Source organism: Vanacampus margaritifer, chromosome 1 (genome assembly GCF_051991255.1).
Source record: "Vanacampus margaritifer isolate UIUO_Vmar chromosome 1, RoL_Vmar_1.0, whole genome shotgun sequence".
Lineage (NCBI taxonomy): Eukaryota > Metazoa > Chordata > Actinopteri > Syngnathiformes > Syngnathidae > Vanacampus > Vanacampus margaritifer.
In genome coordinates this window covers 56432347-56453538 of record NC_135432.1, presented here as the reverse complement: position 1 = coordinate 56453538, position 21192 = coordinate 56432347, and the positions used below count along the sequence as shown (strand labels likewise).

Here is a 21192-nt window from a genome sequence, read left to right as displayed (position 1 = left end):
AAGGGGGTCTTGTATATCTTGGTCTGTGGCGCCATCTAGAGTAAAAGTCATGTCAAGTCAAGATTAACAGTTGATGGTCCATTGTACGGTATATATATATATATATATATATATATATATATATATATATATATATATATATATATATATATATATATATATATATATATATAATTAAGGAATCAATTATTTAATGAATATTTTGTCAAATTTACTAATGATTTTTATTTTATTCTTTACAATCAATCATTGATTCAGTTTATTTAGATAAATGCATGAAAATACATTTAAAATGAATAAATAATTTGTAATTAACCAGTTTTAAGAGGAAACAGGGCTAAATTAATGCAACATAAGTTACTGGACTCTTGATGGTGTCAATGCTGTGGGTGGATCAGATTGACGGAGTGGGCTTTATGTGACTTGTGGCAAGCCCATTCCTTGCCCAGCCCTGGACTCATGTACGTATATCATGTGACAGCTGAACCTTACACATTAAAACATGACACATGCAACAAACAAATGCCATTTGTATTACCTGGAGCACCAAATAATAAATAAATAAATACAAGCTTTGCACAAGTCTTGTTAAAACTATAAAATGATATTTTTTTCTTTTTGTTCAAGACAATATTTATCTTTTTTTTTTCTAAATGAAGGTCAGTGGGCAGCATGTAAATTACTCTTTATATATTTCAAGCATTTGTTAATCTTTAATCATGAATTTCTAACCAAACTTGCACACAAATTGAATAAGTATTTTTACAAATAGAATCCGGAGAGACAAATAATTTCTGGCACTAGTTTATTTTTTTCCCATCAAAAGAAATGCACAAATCTGCAAAGCTACTACATACAAACGGCCATACGATAGCAATTCCACGTTTGCTGTTCCAGGTCATCTCAGATGTCATTTATACAACATGTAACGTTTGCATGGTTGCTGCATTCATTAAAACAAAGATATCACATTTTCTTCTCTCATGATAAATGAAAAAAAAGTCTGTATCTGTCGTCTACTTACATACAATAAGAAAAGACAGCACGAGGGTTTGCATAGCTTTTTGTAATGTAGACTTGCTACTACAGTGTAAGGCACTTTATGGAAAACAATTTTAAAAAATTAGATTTTACATAACACTGTTTGCCTCTACACTTCACTTGCAAGGTTACACGACAAATGCACTTCACTCACTTCTTTTGGCATTAAGTCTCAACATTCTCCAAATAATTATGTTAGATTCTTGTGCATAATTTGACTGACACATTGTCTCATAAACCCCCCATTCCCCCCACTAGAATTTCTCAAGAAGACAGCACAACATTGTGCAATGACTGGGGTCAAGGGTTATGCAGAGTACTGTAGAAGGCAATGCTGTCAAAAGTGCCCCGCAAAACCAAAACCTGGCAAAGTGAATTGGAGGCTGACATCCGAAGTGAGGGTAGCAAGAGCAGCGCGCTTCCTTGCTCGATTAAACATGTCATTTGTATCGCCGGCCGCTCAAGTGTGGCCGAGGGCGTTCATGGGTGCAGATTACAGCAAACCCCCCCAGATGGAGGTAAGGAGGCTGCATCCGCTTTATCCCAGCTGATCTTCGTACTGCTTGCGGAAGCAGTCTCCAGCTGGGAAGAAATCCCAGCAGCGCTCCTGGTACATCTTCCACACATATGACTCCTGAAGCGCACCCACACACAAAGAACAGTATGTTAACATGTAACTCCCATGCAATGTGCTTAGTCTACTACTGTCTATGTTATTATTTATTATTATTAATTTGCATACTATCTGGGGACTAGATGTTTTTGCCTTCATAAACAATAATTTCAAATAATAAAATAATGATTTCTTTATTTTGAATCGATCTAATTCAGTTGATCAGAGTTGGAGTTAATCGTGCTGCACCTGGCCAGTGTGCTCGGTCTCGTCCTTGTTGATGAGGTACATCAGGAAAAACCTTGAAAAAAAAAGCAGAGTTAATGACAGAAAAAAAAAATCAGCTTTAGCAACAGTAAAAAACAAAAACAGAACAAAATTAAGAAATATGTCTGTTTTTTTTTACTCATTTTGCTAGCTTGTCGATTAGCATCAGCGCTACGCGACTGAGATCATTAGCATCTTAACATGCGTCAAGAGTCCGTCGTAAACAAAAAGAATCCGTTCATTTTTTTAAATAAAAATATTTTTAAGCCACGGCTAATCAATTAAACGGAAGTACAGTACTTTTTTTTTTATTCTTTCAACTGTGCAGCCCGCCATAGCCAGGTCCAAAGTGGCCCACGACCCAGGATCGGTCCGCGGCCCGGTGGTTGGGGACCACTGTTCTAAATGACTGAACTATCATCATTAAAATTTACTAAACATACGTTTCTTTTATGTTCATTTGCTCCCAAAAACGTATTTATATGTTTTTATGTTTGTTTTTTTTTTTTAATGCAAGAGCTTACAAAAGGCTTTGATGCAGCCTCTGACCTGAAGAGGTCGCTTAAAGCAATGGTAGTTATTACAAAAAAAAACGGCCAGCAGGTGGCAGCAGAGTATAAGAGATTAACCAGGGCCATGTTGCAACAAAGCTCTTTTGACAATAATGATGAAACCTAGCTATATTCTAATGCTAATTGCTGCAAATCTTTCTTTTGGTAGGTTTCATGTTTTTATAGCAATAGATCACAATATTCTGTGGGCTTTGCGAAATCAGTCAAAATCCAGTAAAACAGCCGGGAGCGAAGGGGGTTGCTTCAGTGAAAATGAATAGTTATCATCATGGTTCCATACAGGAACGAGACCACACAATATGGAACGCTTCGAATACTCACAGGTAATTGGCCAAATTGTGCTCTTGCAAAGTGTGAGTCTCAAAGCCATGAGGCGTTGTGTCAAAGTAGTCGTTTCCGATCCCACAGATGAAACATTTTGTCTGATGGGGGGAAAAGCAGAAATGATGATCATGAGGGAGGAAAACGAAAAACATCCTGTGCACTCATCGCATGTTTTCTTATCTTCTCTCACCTCCATGTCCTCTTTGACTTGTTCCTGCTGATCTCGCAGCTCTCCAAAAGCATCAATGATCAAACCTGCAACCAGAAAAGACACATTGTAAGTGTTGGGGGGCAACACGAGTACAGTCGCAATGTCGGGTCTCACCCTGGATGATTGCCAGGAGGATGACGATGACGAAGAAAAAGAAGGTGATGTCGAAAAGGATGCGGTACAGCTCGTAGGGATCGCCAGCCGGGTCTTCGATCTCGTCGCCAATGCCACCCCCCGCTCTCACGCCGACATACATGTGGAATAAGTAACACTGCGGAAGAAAGTTGACACTTACGACAGACAGAAACACGGGTACGGATTCCACTCGGGGGGAGTAATTAGAATATTTTCCTTACGGTCATCATGTCGTCACACTTCATGTCTGGCTCGTTGTCATCTTCGCTCTTGTTGTAGAACTTCCTGAAGAAGTTGAAGGCCACCACAGTGTAGAGGTAGACCACCACGGCCAGGAGACCCACTGTCAACACAAGCTGGGACACACACACACACACACACGCGCGAAACCCTTCAGTTAGAATAAATATATATATATATATAATATCCATCCAATTTTCATTTTATTTTATATCGCTTATCCTCATTAGAGTCCCAACTGACTGGTCATCAACACACGATGAAGGTATAGCATCACATTTGCAGGTATGCAGCGTCTCACCTGTTTGCCGTTATGTGTGACAGAGGACAAGATGGTGCGGAGCGTCTTGAATCCCATGGCGATGTCCAGTAGATGTGCAGCAAAGAAGAAGTTGTTATAGTGGCCCAGAATGGACATGGTCGTGTACCAAACAAGGTACAGGAATGACTGGAATGGGAAAAATATTTGAAGTTCATTAAAGTCTCTCATCCATTTGTTCTTCCATCCAATCATTAATACTTACGTTGTCTGTGAACACAACCCCCATTTTCCAAATATGATACATTGTATCGATTGAGCTCAACCTGTCCACAGTAAAAGAGTCGGCATTATTTTTCCCAATTGCATGCTTCCTTAAACATCTCATCTCTTACCAGGACACCAATGAGGCTTCCTTGGTGACAGCTTCCTCTGTCGGATTAAAATCCAGAGCACTTTTGTCCAATCCCAGCAGCTCTGCAATCCTCTCGGCGCCATACAGATCTCCATACTTTTTGATCACCTACAGGGAAAACAGGAGCAGGAGAACAGAGGAGTGAGTCTATGAAAAATATTAGCATTCTAAAGCCCTTTTCGCACTGCACTTTGCACGGAATGACCGGTTGCCAGCATGCCCATATTTGGAAGTGCTGACATAAAAGCCTACCAGGAAGCTAAAATGGACAAGGTGTATCTTTCATTGTTGCAACAAAAAAAAAAAACTTGACATTGCTCATTCCAAGAAGAAGGAGGAGGAGGAGGAGGAAGACACGAGCAGCAAAGAACTAATGGCTTGACGAGAACTTGGATAGTTTAATCATGATGTTACTTGGAAATAGGTACACCAGGAATTGGTTGCCAGCTAACAACAGGGAACATTTAGACAAACAACTTTTTGCACCTACGGGCAATTTAAGACCTGACATACAGTAATTGTGCGAAAACAGAAACCCCATTGATTTGCCATAATAATAATAATAATAATAATACTAGTACTACTACTAATAATAATGCTACTACTACTACTAATAATAATAATAATTATTATTATTATCATTATTATTAATAATAATAATAACAATATTATTATTATTATTATTATTATCCATCCATCCATTTTTTTAACCGCTTGTTCCTCACATTATTAATATTATTTATTAGTATTGCATACTTTCATTTACACTCTTTTTTCTCACAAGGATCACATCCTGGCAAAAGTGATGGGAATAGTTGGGGTTTGGTCTCAAAGGTACCTATTGAGCGCTTATGAGGAAAATTGTTTTCTTAAAAAAAATTATCAAAGAAAAGAAGCTATCACTGTAGGGACTTAGCTCTTGCTACCACAAATATACTGTAATAATTATTATTTTTTTAGGGTACAAAATACAAAATTTCCCTTACCTTTCGTTTGACAAATTTATCCCAGTAGTTGTTGGGGAAAGACCTGACAAAACAGCATGAAAAAATGTGAGGACACTCTTAAAAAAGATAAAGCAATGATCTCAAGATGCAAGACGGACGTACGGCGTATTGATGACCAATCTGTCCCATTGTCCTTTAATGTCATCGTCTGACGGCTGCTCTGTGATGTACAGTCCAGCAAACTCCAACTTCCTGGCTATCTCTTTCTCACGCTTGAACACCACCAGAGGAACCTTCCATACACACGATACGTCACACATTTACACATTTTCTGGGGTTTTGATCATTGTATCATCAATTATTTTATTTGGAAAGTACACTACGGAGACAAAAGTATAGAGGAACCTTGAAAGGCAGAATTTCAGTTGGAAAAAATCTGATCCAAATCACACAAAATTTTGGATTTTTAACTGACGGCGCACAAGATTTTAATTAAATCATAAAAGCCCAATACTTTTGTAAATATAGTGAACCGTATTTGAATTTGTACTGTGTATATGTTGATTGGGGATGCATGTGTGTACCTTCAAGTAGTAGTATCCCACTACACACAAAAAAGATATAATAGTGTGCAGTATTGCCAGACAGCGAAGTGTTGGCGCCATGTAACCCGTACTCTCTTGTAGAATAAAATATTCAAGAGAGCCGTCGTCTTCCTCCTCCTCCTCATCTTGCCCAGTTCTCCCTCGACCATTCCAAGGGTCCACATCATCAGAGTTATCCCCAGTCACCTTATAACATGAAAAAAAAATATATATATATATATTTTTTTTGTTAGACTTTATTTTCACAGACACTTGTAAAATGCATTTAACTCACTTTATAGAAGAGAAGAATGAAGTTGATTGCAAATGCGACAAAGAGTGCCAAAAATCGCAGGTTGTAGAAGTTCCTGGCCAGGTAGTTCTACAAAATACAAGTCAAAAATATCCATTAAATACTCATCAGCCATTAATTGGAGGAGTTAAATGAAGCTGACCAGCATCTTGGTCTGGTATATTTCCAAGCCAGCAAAGAAGCTGGCCGTGAAGGCCTCCGGTGGTTCTTTCTTCATGCTGAGTCTCTTCTTGGGGGCTTTCTTCTCCAGTGCAAGCTCAGGAGGGGCTTCATCTTTGGACTTATCGTGGTCTTTCTTCTCACCATCATCAGAGCTACACCAAGAAACATTCCGTTAGAGAAACATGTGGCGGGAGATGTTATGTTACAACACAGTGCACAAAACACTCACTCTGCTTTCTCTGAATCCGATTTATAGTCTCCATTTGAAGCCTTCTTCTTTGCAGCCATCTATATATATAAAAAAACAAAAACATTATCATCTATTTACACTTCTATGAGAGGAATTCTAAACAGTTTCTTTAAACTTTTAACCCCTAGGCGGTATTGTGACCCGTTTTGGGCTTTTTGTTGGTTCTGACCAAGTTATTTCAAAATAAAATACTGCCCACGGGTTGGCAGTTGATAGCAACAATTTACAATCCATTTTCTACAACTGTTTGCATTATACATAATTAACTAAATGACAGATTGTGTTCGTCTTGGAGGTTCCACTGTATTAGACCGTACTGTAAATGAACCTGCTATTATTTTTTACATTGCAGAATGTCTTTGTTTCACTGTGCTATTTCAATAATATAGTTGATGCTTTTATTTTGAAGGATGTAGGAAAGACCCCGTAAATCGGTAGGAGCTGACGTTAAGTAACCGACGTACCGCCAGAAGTAGCGCCATCTTCAAAGTGTAAAGATGTGTAGTCCACATTTATCCAGTTCCTCCTTATTTTGGAAACATGCATTATTTGGTGTATTTGAATTTGATAAGAATGTCTATACGCAATTTTATTTGATAAATCTTATAATTATTCTAGCGAAATTTTACATTTAAAGTCAAAATTTACATATAAGAAACCGTCCTTTATTGAATTTTTTTTATATCCATGAGGAATTATTTTTCATCATTGTCTGGTTGAATGTGTCTGAAAGCTTACAATTATTGTAAACTTTATCATTTATTGATATGATTTTATATTCTCTTATTCTCTTTTTTTTTGTTACATTATTGATTTTATTTTGTTTAGCTTTGATATGTTCTAACCTCCCTGGCGTGTTTATGTTCTAGTTGTTTATTCTATACAATGTTTGTATCCAATCCTCTCCCTTATTTTGTATATTGCTTAGTGTGTGAATAAAGAATAAAATTTAAAAAAAAAAGTGTAAACGTGTGCGCGTCATTGTAAAAACCAAAAAAAACTCAAGTTTAACAGTAATTCAGTGAACGTTTCTTTAGCACCTGGTTGAGAAGAGAACGAGGTTCTCATTAGAGTAATGTTTCATTGTTCTACGAATGTGTTCCCTCGCTATAATGCGGTTCATCGTTGTTTCACAGATTTAATTTAGTGCAATTTTGCATGCATTTTGTTGTACGTATTTTATCAAATTTATGAAAGTTTGAACATTGAGAATATTTAAACAAGAGATAAAAATGTAAGAAAAGGTAAACGCCTCGTTGAAAAAAGTGTATAAACTGTGTGGTGAGGGGTTTTAGAGCCATAAAACATTTATAATAAATGTAAAACATGAAGCTAACTACTTTGCTGATTTCGTTCATTGCAGGTATTTTCGGAATCCAACCCCAGCACACTGTATTTTACGGTGTTTGTGTGATTTACCGCTTAGTAAAACGGTACCGTTTTCATCCAGTAGATGGTGCTAACGCACTTTTGTAAATATTTAGCAACACAATAGGTCAAGATTCTGTATTGTTTACTATGAATCTGTATTTTCTGTATGGTTTATTTTTGTTTATGGTAATTGCAAAGGCAAAGAGCAAGGTTAAAATGTTAAAAATACACTGACAATTGTATTCAAAGAAGAGATTGTCAAGGCTACAACGTGAATAAGGTAAAAGGATCTACAAAACATACTGTTTGAGTTATTTTCTGTTTATTTGTACTGTAGTTTTTACGACGTGTTCACACAAGGACTGTTCATTAAAAGATGTGAACCATCAGTTGGAGAGACCACCTTTATTACCATGTACTAACCTCAGCCTTCTTCTGCTTGACAGCACTGGCTATGGATGGCGCATCTCCCCCCACAACCACCTCGGACACGTCCCCCAATCCTGGTTCTGCTCCATGTTTGCCCTCCTTCTTCGGCTGGATGTTGAGCAGCTCGGCCATCAGGTCTGCCTCGGCCACTTCCCCCTGAGCCATGTGACCCATCTCGGTCAATGCCGATGCCTCGTGCGCCTCCATCTTCTCTGTCTCCAGCACATCCCCGTGGATCCCGAACTGAGTAGGATCTGGCATGTTTCCCAGAATGTCGGTGACTTTCATGTTCTTTGCCCCTTCAACGAGGCCGCCCCCGAACATGGTGGTCCACAAAATATGGAAGAAACCCCAAACCAAGCTGTAGACAAAATGGAGGAGGCCGGTGATGATCATCCAGAAGAACGCAAAGAAGCCATGTACCGTCTCCCTCACGCTCATCTTCCGGAATTTTCGGTACTGCCGTTTCATGCTTTTGAACGTGAGCAGCTGGCGAATGTGGCAGATGTTTTTTCTCATGGAGATACAAGCGACGGTAAAGGCTGATGAAGACTCCAGCATCACATGCTCCTCCTCTTCCTCCTCCTGGTTCTCCGCCACGCTCTGGTTGTCATCTTCGTCGTCTTCTTCCTGACGCTCTACTGGATCCGGCTCTGAAATCTGAGACGCTAGTTGCATCTCAAAAATGGTATCCTCGCAAAAATTCACAAACAGTTCCATCTTTTCGCTCTCTCCGCCTTCATTGACCACATCAAAGATGAACTGTCGCTTGGACTCCTTCACCTGAGGCTTCTCCCACTGGGTTCGACTCGACTCGCTGATGTCAAAGTAGACCCGTTCGATGCGCTTGGCTCCGCCCATGATCTCGATACGACCCAAGTAGGGTTCAAAGTAGCTGAGGACGCTCTGGGCCAGGTCCTGGAACGTCGAGAGGCGAGCATCATGCGGCATGTGCTCCGAGAGGTTTGTTAGCAGAACGGCCACGTTGAAGCCGATGTCCTTAGCGGGCTCGTGGAACCTCTCCACAAACTGCACGTAGTTGAACATGTCGTTCTCATCCGCCTCGGCGCAAGACAGAAGAAACTCAATCTCCGACTGGGAATACTGCTTCTGGTTCTCCATGGACTTCTGGAAATCCTTCTTCGAGATGAAACCTTTGCTTTCGGCGTCATATATCTTGAAGCTGTCTGAGGTGGTCAGGTCCTTCAACTTGAGGAACATGTCAAAGAACTTGAGGATCATTTCCACGTTGCTGGATGATTCCACCAAGGTGTCTACCATTTGTTTACCGATGGTCCCATTGACAACATTTCCTGTGATGGGTTATGGAAAGGACAAGATGACATTGTTTACTAAAGTCACGCTGCTATAACAGATCTTACAAACTTCACCTTCGAGAAGAGAGAGCATCATGACGATCATGTCCTTCTGCAGGTCCAGCAGCTCCTTTAATAACTCAATCTGACTGGAGTCCTGTTAGACGATAAAAGGCTGGACTGAGACAGCCTCCTTTGAACTTTGCCGTTCATTGCATACGGTCTGCTAGTAGAAACCTGCCCTATAAGGCCCCAAAGAGCACCACTAGGTAACCTCCATCCATCAGAACCGTGTTAATGTTATTTTCGGTATAAAAACAGATGTTTCGCCAGTCCAACTCATTTGAGATCTTTATCAACTCTGGATTCAGGACACCATCAATCTCAGGAGGCCAAATCTGTCACCATTAAATGTAAAGCCTTACACCTGTTCTCTGCCTCACTAAGCATCTTTAGTGGAATATTTTTCAAGTTAAAATAGGCAATGCATGTTTACTTGAGGTAAAACATAGTAAAATTAATAAAATATTGCAAAAAAAAAAAAGCTGCATATTGCACTTTTAAAGCAATTATAGTAATAATACGGACATATTAACACACAGTATATGCCCAAGGTCAGCAACCTTTACTATCAAAAGAGCCATTTTTGGAAAAATAAATACAAAATCTGTCCGTAGCCGCAAAAACATTTGAATATTGTGATGAAGGAAACAGTGTGTTAGTGTTAGTCTAATGTACTGACGGCCCAAGAGCTAATTAAAGCTGCACCAGAACACAAAAATATGAGAGCAGCATCCAATACTTTGAGATGAATTTTCTTCTATCATCTTCGATTTTTGGATTTCTGTTGACCTAACCCTAACATTTTTAGACTTTCCTGCCTTTCTGTCAAATTTTTAACATTTTTGGCAATTTTCTGGACATATTTTCTGTCTCTCTTCCTTTTTTGGACATTTTAGGCTATATTTTTCTTTTTTTTCCTAGCAATTTTCTGGCACTTTTGTGAACACTTTATGGTAATTTTAGGAATTTCCTCTTTTGTTTTTGGACATTTTTACGGTTGTTTTCTTTCCTGCCTTTTCTTAAATACATTTTCTGGCTTTTTGGCCATTTCTGAGGAATTTTATGGTCATTTTCTGCCTACTTTTGTTTTTGGACATTTTATAGTTACTTTTTGAACATTTTCTTTTCTGCCTTTTTGGCAATTCCAAAGACATTTTATAATATTTTTTTGCCTCTCTTCTTTTGTTTTTGGTCATTTTACAGTCACTTATTATAAAATGTCTTCTTTTCTGCCTTTGAAAAAAATTAAATTCTCTGACATTTTTGGCAATTAAATGGACATTTCACGGGAAATTTTTGCGTTTCCTCTTCCCTTTTGGACATTATATGGTCACTTTTTGGACATTTTTAGGTAATTTTAAAAACTTTTTCATTTACCTTTCGTCTCAAGTTTTTTGAATATTTAATTATTCATTTTTATCTAAATCATTAATTAATTTGAAGAATATTGGATCTAAAAATTCTAAAGAAATATATAAAATATATATATCTTAAAATATAATAAAATATCTATTTTTTTCAGGGAGTCACAGGAGAGGGACTAAACAACCGTAGAACAAATATACCCATAAAATAAACCCTAGAATATGCCAGAATACAAATGACTCTTTTTGATAGCACTAATCTATGTTATTGCCCATTATATTATTAAGTTTGGGTCTCAGCAAGGAAGAAAATGTCCAATTTGGAAAAAGAGCTGAAAAAATTGTTGTCACCCTGATTGAGTGTAAGTGTCTTATGAGAACACCAGAAACTACTGTCAAATATAGATAAGAATTTCATACCTGGGATAACTTCATCTGCATATTTGCAAAAACATGCAGGAAGCCCACAACTGCATCCCACAGTCTGCTATGAGCCAGACTCTGTTGGTTGCCTATGCATGGACCCTATAGCACACAGTACAGCACTCAGATGATAAATTAACAATTTGCACTCAGATTGGTTATAACGGAACTCCTGTTGTCATCGTGTGTCGTGATATCACACCTGTATGTACTCTGTTAATGAGTTGAAGACCTGCTTAGCAACTGCCAGCGCTCTGGAGAAGTTCCTCTGACCCGCCTCGTCAATGATATCCTTTCCAGAGTAGTACCAGTAGAAATCACTGATGGATTCCTATCATCAAACAGTGGGAAATATAATAGAATAGACAATTTAAAGTGTGTTATATGTATTTAAGGAAGTGCTCATAGGATAAGATCACACCTGAAGTCTGAGCAAGTAGTCCACAGTACTAATAATGATGTTAACTGTAGTTGTGTTTCCTGTCTGTGTCCTGAGAAAGTTCTGGAAATCTGAAGATAATTAATGGACCAGATTAAGCATTGAATATTCATAAACGAGATAAGATTTTACCATTTGGTCTAAGTGTGTGAACATACCGTTGTTGTGTCCCTCACACAGAAGCTGCAAAAACCTAAAAAGATCCTTAGTGAACTCATCATTCTGAAGCACTTTGGAACCTGCAAAGACAAGAAATCAAATGAACGGTTTGTTTCAGCGGGAAAATAGACAGAGAACATTCCTCATTTTAATACAGGCAATAGTGGTAGAATTGCTTTTGCATATTTATAAAGCTGCTTTCTAGTTGGCTAATTGCATATACAGTAAAGCATCCTCCATCCTGGGTTCTGGGTTTGCGGTCCCATGATTTTTTCTTCTTCTTCTTGTCTGTTTATAACTCGATTTTGTTACTTTATTTGACGGGCAATTCTACTGTCGACCACTAGATGGTGGTACACTATTTAGTCATGCATACTGTGTAAATTTGACTAAATAAGACAAATGAAAACAGGAAGTACAATATTTAAGTATACCCTAGTTTTTGCTGAAGATTATTAAATGTCAATCCCTTTCAATCCTGTTTTCTACACCTACAGAAAGCAGCAGCTGTAGGTTCATTTACAATGTACATTATTTTGCATGAATATTCATGCATATTGTGAGATAAGTTTGTTAGTTTGGCTAAAATAGGATCTGTTTACTCTGAACAAGTAGAAGGATAGATATACTGTTGCACTCTTTATACCATATATTGTGTTATCCATTGCTCTTGTGCTCATTATATTATGTTCAAGTGGTACAAAAACATGACTAGGGTGGACTTAAATATGCTATTTCCAAATAAAGTAAATTCCACTTATTGCTGGGGTGGTCTGGAACGTAACACCCATGATGGAGGGGGATTACTGTACAGCAAAAATATAATAATAGAAATAAATGTGAGCAGTTTTGTCCAAACACCAGCAAACCCCTACTGCCTCTTGCAAACAAAGCAAACATTTGACTTTTTTACAATTTTACCTTGGTTAGTATCATCCAAATGAAGGCAAATCAAAACAACTGCAAGCTCTACCTTCTTGTGAAAGAAGAAGGAATTTGGGTCACCTGACCACAGACTGAGCAATATAGTGTATTGATCTACCCGATGTTAAAATGAACATGCATGCGTTCCATCAGGCTGGGTTTTTTTCTGTAAATAAGGAATAGTGCTTGTAATGCATTCAGGGTGCAAAGGGCGGAAAGATCAGAGGAGTATGAACAGAGGAATCAAACGGGGGAGCAATCATGATGTCAGCATTGCATAGAAAAGTAGAGTAGAATCTAAACCATGTATTTACCCCGCTCACTCACGTTGACTGCGACCGATGACATAAAAAATGATCATAGGAACACACAAAAAGCAGACATAAGCAAAGGAGAAGACATTGATATTCTATCACAACCACAGGAGAGATTGATCGTACTCCAGATATACTGTAACTTATCCATACATTGATTTGCAATGTAAGCTTGCAATTGAAGTTTTAAAATACAGTCTACTCTACACAGGCAGGGATAAAAACCGTTACCATCACTTATGCCTGAGTTTATGAAGTGGAAATGAGCTGCAATATGCATCATTACAATTGTAGGTACACATGCACAATCTAATGGGATCCAATGAAGTACTTTTATTGCCTCTGTAAATGTAAAGTAATAGGTTACACTGTTAACAACTGTTCAATTGATTGTGCAAATGTACCTAATGACATTATCAGTCTCTATATACTGTATGCAAATCTGCAGTCAAATTGATTCATCCCATGTTGAAATACTGTTAATTGACGTCACAAGTAATTGGTTGACCACAGTAAGACAGGACTTGGACATACAGTAACACAGGTTCATCTGTGCGATGACAATATCAACATAAAATAAAAACATGATATGACAATGGAATTGTGCAACCCCAGAAGAGCAAAGAAGTCAGAAGATCCATGTGGTCAGGATATTCTCATTCATCATCATTTCTTGAATCCGTCGCAAATGGACTACTCTGTTTGTCTTCAAAGACGTTTTGCCTCTCACCTGAGAAGGCTTCATCAGGCTTGGTTAGGACAGGCCTGCTTTTTAGGCATGTGGTGCATGGGTCAAATGAGAAACACTAACATTATGTACCATACTGTTATTGCATAATTACGTGGGCCAACAACAGCACCAAAACATATAGAGGATATAAGTGCCAAAGATATTTAAATGTTTTTTGGGTAATTTTGGGCTGCTGAGTCCGAAAATGATATCCATGTTTTTAAATTGTCTCTAGCATTTGGAATTTATTTTATTTTATTTTATTTTATTAATTAATTATTTATTTATTTATTTTATTTTTAGTATTTAAGTATTTTAATACAGTTTTTTTTATATATATTTATTTTACAGTTGACGAAATATACTTGAATCATTAGTAAAAGTAGAGTTGCTTTGATGTCACAAAAATTACAAAAAAAATGTTGACTGCTAATATTGTCTAATTGTCTGAAATGTCGCTTGTTATTTACATGAAACCTGATCTGCAAATACAAGGCTCTCTATAAAAACGATTACAGTAATTTCTGGACTACAAGCCGCTACTCGACCCTGCGGGCTAATACAAAGGTGCGGCTTATCCATCAAAACAAACCAAGTGAGCCCAAGTACAGTAGAAGAGACAGAATGAGAGCGAGACAATTTGCGCCCTCATTATGGAGAAGAAAGTAGGGTACCCGGTGAGGTAACATTAAAACACCTGCAGCTTACAATCGGGTGCGGCTTATATGTGTAAAAAACTCGAGTATTCCCCAAATTTAGCTATCGCAGTTTATAGTTAGGTGCGCCTTGTAGTCCAGAAATGACTGTACTGTCTTTCACGATTTCACGAGTGCATTAAAAATTAAAAATGCTGTATGGACATGCCTGAAAAGAGATACAGCCTCACCACCTAATCAAAGTTGTAGCATAAATAGAATACCAAACATCCACATATTTTTAAAAACAAGAGCCAATCCAGAAACAAAAATGGTCATTTTAGAATTCAGCAACATCAAAATACCCTTAAACCATTCAAGCTTTCTTGGCAGTAAAATGTGTGTTAGGGTGGAAAAAAAAATGTACTTAACGAAACATAACTCTCGGTTTTACAAGTATGTACAACTCAATGAAAGGTTCTTGCAAATAAAGTCAGAATTACATTCTTTGGCCTGAAAATGACAACATAATAATAATTGGGGGCTATGGTTTAGAAAATTAAACAGTCTGTACGATAATGTTGGTACTAGTAGTTACATACTTGATCCTTCTTCTGTTACCATCCCAAGACCTTCTGCTTTGTTTTGCCTCTCAAAAGCATTGAGGTCCAGCACACTAAAAAGGAAGAATTAACCATTATGGTCTCATATTAGTTTAGGTTCATAAAACTAATTTGAAAAAGGTTGAGAAAAAAACATTTGTGTCTTTGTTACCTGCAAGACATCATTAGTCCTGATAAGCTTTTGAAGAAGCCGACATCTCGCTTCTCTTTCAAGTAATCCAACATTTTCTGCACAAAACAAGGAAGTTAAGTAGGTTGATGTAGCTAATGAAATCATTTCTACCTCTGGGCGGCCATTACCTGCTGGACCAGACTGTTCCCCCCATTGAGAATGGAGATACCCAGTTTCAGGGTGAAGGTTACCATAGCATCCAGTCGACCTAATGACCTCACAGTGTAAATCATTCTATACAGAATAGCAAATGTGGTGAGTTTGTGGGGGTGGACAGGTACCTTTACTAGCACCAATCATTTGGAGCACCATCTCTGCAGCCCCGCGGTCGTGCAGTCGGGCCTGCTGGTACAACATTTTTTGCTTCTCCATTTCCTTCTCCTAAAAGACAACACAAGGAACATACTGTGAGGAAGAAAAAAAAGATCGCCACTGTTTGCTTCAATCGTACCTCAAATGTTTTCTCTTTCTCGTCATTCTCCTCTTCACCTTCAGCACAACTCTGAGAGGGAAATATGAGGTAAAACCTGCACATTTTCACATCCATGAACGTCATTGAGACAAAAATGTACCTTTGCCATCATATCTGCGTATGCGATATATAAAGGATCATCTTCTAAAGAGCTAAAAAAGAAAAAGAAAATAACAAATATCGCATGGTTAAAGGATGCACAGTCACATATCATGTGCCATCTTTGTGTGTGTGTGTGTACTTGTACGTACTACATTGTGAGGACTAAAATACGTCTTTAACCAATAGATTCAGGACATTTTTGTGACGTGAGGACATTTTGGCCGGTCCTCACAACTCAAGACCTCTTTTTGAGGGTCAAGACTTGGTTTTAGAGTTTAGGTTTGAATTGGGTTATGGTTGAGGTTAGGGTAAGGAATAAGGGTAGGCAATCAGTTTTGACGGTTGGGGTTAGGTGAAGGGGCTAGGAAATGCATTATGTCTATGGATGTCCTCACAATTATATAAGCACAAGTATGTGTGTGTGTGTGTGTGTGTGTGTGTGTGTGTGTGTGTGTGTGTTCACCTGCACTCTGTAAGAGCATTGTGGCTGAAATGCAGAATGAGCTGGTGAAGAGGATCAGGCTGCTTTCTGACCTCCTCCTCTTCCTCCTCCTCTACTTTATGTTGTATTTTCTGGACAAGTCATAACTTCTCGTTAGCAGTTGATAATGTGACAGTACCTGATTATAACTGTTACCATCGACAAACTATTTTAAGAGTCTAAGGGCATACACTGGAAGCATGCGGACCTTCATGCACAAGCAAGGACGAACATGTTTGCTAACAGACAAGCTGAGGTGACATGCAGCAGCTTTGTAAAGAATGTCAATAAGCATGATTCTCCATAATTATATTTAAAGTGGAAGTCAATCCAAAAATTGTTTTGACAATAATATGTTCAATGCAGCCCCACTGGTCTAAATACGGTATTCTGGTTAATATTGCGTGGAATATGAATTAAGCAACAAAATCCAGTCGTTTTGATCCATCTCAGGGGCGGCCATTTTGCAACTTGCTGTCGATCCAAGATGAAATCAATGTTGCTCAGGTCTCAGGTAACAACTAATCACAGCTCAGCTTCAAAAAACAGGTGAGCTGTGATTGGTTGTTGCCTGAGCCCTGAGCAACTTTGATGTCATCTTCAGTCGACAGCTAGTGTCAAAATGGCCGCCCCCTGAGATGGATAAAATGGCTGGATTTTGTTGCTTCCACAAATGTAATATTATTCAGAATGTCGGTCACATATAACATATTATTGTCAAGAAATGTTGAAGGTTCCACTTTAAACAATTCTATGGACATCCAATGATTTATTCAGGAGAACAACAACTCATTGTCCCAGAAAAATGTGCTATTTTCCAACTATTAAGCGTGACACCAAAAGTCAAACTGGATGAAGCATTGCAGTTGCACGAGATGACAATCGCGTGATATTGCTCTGACATCGTCAGTGATGTTATGCTTGCTACACAAATGGCTGATAAGTCGGAAAAACACCTTCAAGCATACACAACACTGTCACAGATACAACAAAAGGAGGCGGGGCAAGCCTCCCCAGGGCACATGGCCACCATCACGAATGAAGACTTTGGGACCGGCTTTTACACTTTCAGTACTTACTGCAAGATCCTGTACTAGCTTCTCCTCAAAAGAGTACTCTTCTGTTTCTATCCATATTCTCTGATAGGCCAGGAGGAAGAGGTTAATAGAGCGATGCCTAGGGAGGGGGTAAGAGGAAATTCGCCTGGGTTAGGTCAAAGCAGAGGAGAGGAAGGGAAGCAGGCCTTTCAGAAGAGGTTCAGACTTGTTAGTTCAGGGTACTGGTACAGCCCGCTGGTCATAAATAAATATGGCTGCATCTTTTAGCCATTGATACAGTAATTTCATAATAATTCATAAAATTGAGTTGAAAATTAAAAAGACGTACTGTACTGTAAAAAACGAGTGTGATATTGAGTTGTGTTGAGGTCATTTTTCTGCCACTAGATGGCATAATTGCATTAGTAAGATGTCGGTGACAGCTCAGTGCATTTTTCTTTTCATATTAAGAGTTATCAAATCTTTAAAATTAAGTTAAGTGTGAAATTCTGCACCTTTTTAAAATTGTAAAATACAACTTGACCACAGTCTCCACATACATATATATATATATATATATGCATTATCATTAAATATATTACTGCAAAATTTTGAGGAGGACGTGTCTGCTGCTTTGCGACTGGAATTCTCCCAGTACAGGCTTTCCAAATAAGGGGCAGCCATTAATTGAGCGTAAAAAAAAAAATTGTGGCGTTTAAGGAACTTTAAATCAACTCAAAATTAACACACTAAATTTGACACCTCTAGTTTTTATATATATCATACTTATCCAATAAAAAGCATGGATCCCCTGAATTAATGTTTGTTCTTCTCATACCACAAATAGATTCATGCAGAGCCTTCCGTCCACTTAGGTACGCTACGCTAAAGCTGCAGTACTCTCACTCTGTCTGATCAAATATCAACAAATTTAATAAACAAACAAAAAATTGACCACAAAAACTGCTGTCTGATTCAACCCTGCAAATCCGTTCTACTTTCCCCCTTATAAACCAACAGACAGACCAGTGGTGAAACCAGCAGGGACATTTGAATGAATGGAAGTTAAGGTTTGTGCCTGGAAGGAATTCAGCAAGGGTCCGTTACAAGAGGTGCGTGTGGTGTCAGCAACATTGTCAACACGGGTCAATGCTACGTTACCGTCAGCATGGAGAGCAGACTGTCATAGTCTGAGTTCTCATGCATTTTCTCCAGCCAAATATGTTGGTAGGCATTCAGGAAGTAATTATTGTTTTTGTCCCTGAGGGAGGCAAGTACAATACAGTGTGACATTGAGGACGCAACAAAGATTGAGTTTGCATTATCCTTCACATGGAAGCTAGTATTCGGGAACAGAAACGTGTCTGCATTGGAAGCAGAGTTTAATAAAGGTTTGCTATGCTGGGTCATATTTCAGTGTTAACAACCAGGAATGAATGTGACATGTTGCCTGCCAGGCAAGCAGGCAGGCAGGTTGCCGCAACTGAGCACATATTGAAGGTGGCCGCCCTCCCTTTTGGGCCCCGTAATTGTTTTCCTCCTACTGCGGCTTGCTTCCTGTAATTGAGTTACAGACCAGCAGGGCATGAAATTGCTAGTGTCCCTTTTTGTATTCCTTGAAAACATCTGCGGGCCAGACATTTTTCCTACAAACATAGAGAGGGAGCCTGCGTATTAATGCATGGTCAGAATCCAGGTAGTGAGAAATGGAGGTTGTGAGTCAGACAAGAGGCAAACAACAGTTGCTGATGCTGCAGATGCAATCAGAACCTGGAAGTTGACCAATAATTTATAACAAATTGATCATGTTTTTAACATTATTTGGTGCATATTAAACCCCTGTGAGTACTGCAGATGTTTTTCTCCCAATACCTCGGCAGGTTATAGAGTGGAGCCATCCGGAAACACGCAACGACTGCTCTTTTCCGTTGCTTAGACAACAACTTTTGCCAGACACATTTCTTGGATCTCAGTGGTTGCTCCACCTAGAAGAGGAAGAAAACACTCAGTCATATATGCATCACCACAAGAGTTTAAAGGCAGACTGATACACTGTAGTCATGATATGGGTATGTATTGTGGTGTTTTAGGGGTGCCAGGCGATTAAAGTTTTACTCGTAATTAATCGCGTGACTTCAATAGATAACTCATGATTAATCACGCATTTTATATTTGTTCTAAATGTACAATAAAATATTTAAGTTTTCATACTCTTGTTAACATAAACGTGGAATTTTTTTTTAAACTAATAGAAATATGGTTGCATATTTTAGCCATTGATACAGTAATTTCATAATAATTCATAAAATTGAGTTGAAAATTAAAAAGATGTACTGTACTGTAAAAAACAAGTGTGATATGGATTTGTGTTGAGGTCATTTTTCTGCCACTAGATGGCATAATTGCATTAGTAAGATGTCGGTGACAGCTCAGTGCATTTTGCTTTTCATATTAACAGCTATCAAATCTTTAAAATGAAGTTAAGTGTGAAATTCTGCACCTTTTTAAAATTGTAAAATACAACTTGACCACAGTCTTCACATATATATATATATATATATATATATATATATGCATTATCATTAAATTTATTACTGCAAAATTTTGACGAGGACGTGTCTGCTGCTTTGCGACTGGAATTCTCCCAGTACAGGCTTTCCAAATAAGGGGCAGTCATTAATCGAGCGTAAAAAAAAAAAATTGTGGAGTTTAAGGAACTTTAAATCAACTCAAATTAACACACTAAATTTGATACCCCTAGTTTTTATATATATCATACTTATCCAATAAAAAGCATGGATCCCCTGAATTATTGTTTATTCTTCTCATACCACAAATAGATTCATGCAGAATCTTCCGTCCACTTAGGTACGCTACGTTAAAACTGCAGTACTCTCACTCTGTCTGATCAAATATCAACAAATTTTATAAACAAACAAAAAATATCAACAAAAAGCATCTCAACAGAATTGCTTATCTTCTTTTTACTAGTCCCTTGCTAATAGGCAGCATTTGTTGTGACCCCAAGCCTTATTTAAAAAAAAAAAGTCATGCCCATCAGACACACTATGCTCTTAGAGACACACTTAGATGTCAGTGAGAGAAAATGGAAAAGGGGTCTCAAATGTATTGTCATAGCAGGCCATATTATAGTTAAAGTGTCCCTCAGAGGGCAGATGACTAGAAAAATCTTCAATCATTGAAAATAGTGGCCACCAAATTTACTATATTTCAAGTCATGTTAAGAAAGGATTTGATGAGAACAGATGCTTGTCATATCTAAATTAACATTTTTGTCCAGATCATCTGTCAAAAAGAACAAATCCACTCAGCAAGAAACATGAAGTGGACACATTTTATTTGCTTTAGCGTGCCACATAAAATTATGTTAGAGTCTGATACTTGTGCACTCGGATAGTCCTCCAAATTCATTCAGTGCCATTGACGGCTATATATGTCAAAAATCCATATTAACTGGACTGGCAGTGAATGAGTTAAACGAGCAACAATCATCATTTTTGATGCTCACAGATCTTCACCACAAAAAACTGTAGGATAAAACACTTAACAGCATATTTCCAATGTCCATTGCCCTCCACTTAACGCACAGCTGTTTTGCTGTCAACACTTTGAGACAATGTGAAAAAATGCAAATGTTCTACCTGTTCCAGGTTAAAAACGGCAGCAGAGATCCTCTGGATACGGTCCACCACCCTGTCAGGATCAGGGGGGCCCTCGCCCCGTATCATTATATCTTTGTAAAGGTTTAATTGCCACCTCACAGCTGGGTCTTCCGACTGGGAGC

At 38.2% G+C, this 21192-nt stretch overlaps 1 protein-coding gene across 4 annotated transcripts in view; it reads right to left on the bottom strand.

The window, feature by feature from the left end:
* Window positions 1-788: 788 nt before the first annotated feature.
* The window catches only part of LOC144042778 (ryanodine receptor 3-like), a 105537-nt gene continuing 85133 nt past the window's right edge, over window positions 789-21192 (bottom strand). For 3 of the 4 annotated variants that reach the window (XM_077555741.1, XM_077555752.1, XM_077555760.1), the window contains 32 exons: window positions 21050-21184; window positions 19260-19372; window positions 17430-17526; window positions 16333-16442; window positions 15868-15919; window positions 15747-15797; window positions 15577-15676; window positions 15424-15503; window positions 15275-15351; window positions 15103-15176; window positions 13136-13153; window positions 11897-11977; window positions 11721-11809; window positions 11502-11630; window positions 11297-11401; window positions 9525-9606; window positions 8128-9446; window positions 6313-6371; window positions 6064-6235; window positions 5904-5990; window positions 5609-5815; window positions 5187-5317; window positions 5064-5106; window positions 4058-4185; window positions 3928-3988; window positions 3705-3851; window positions 3385-3519; window positions 3143-3299; window positions 3008-3072; window positions 2815-2915; window positions 1904-1955; window positions 789-1675 (listed from right to left, as the gene is read on the bottom strand). In XM_077555741.1, the coding sequence (XP_077411867.1) occupies window positions 1580-1675; window positions 1904-1955; window positions 2815-2915; window positions 3008-3072; window positions 3143-3299; window positions 3385-3519; window positions 3705-3851; window positions 3928-3988; window positions 4058-4185; window positions 5064-5106; window positions 5187-5317; window positions 5609-5815; window positions 5904-5990; window positions 6064-6235; window positions 6313-6371; window positions 8128-9446; window positions 9525-9606; window positions 11297-11401; window positions 11502-11630; window positions 11721-11809; window positions 11897-11977; window positions 13136-13153; window positions 15103-15176; window positions 15275-15351; window positions 15424-15503; window positions 15577-15676; window positions 15747-15797; window positions 15868-15919; window positions 16333-16442; window positions 17430-17526; window positions 19260-19372; window positions 21050-21184 (4353 nt within the window). In that variant the 3' untranslated portion in view covers window positions 789-1579. The remainder of the gene's footprint in view (window positions 1676-1903; window positions 1956-2814; window positions 2916-3007; window positions 3073-3142; window positions 3300-3384; window positions 3520-3704; window positions 3852-3927; window positions 3989-4057; window positions 4186-5063; window positions 5107-5186; window positions 5318-5608; window positions 5816-5903; window positions 5991-6063; window positions 6236-6312; window positions 6372-8127; window positions 9447-9524; window positions 9607-11296; window positions 11402-11501; window positions 11631-11720; window positions 11810-11896; window positions 11978-13135; window positions 13154-15102; window positions 15177-15274; window positions 15352-15423; window positions 15504-15576; window positions 15677-15746; window positions 15798-15867; window positions 15920-16332; window positions 16443-17429; window positions 17527-19259; window positions 19373-21049; window positions 21185-21192) is intronic. The other variant, XM_077555768.1, reaches the window with a different exon arrangement.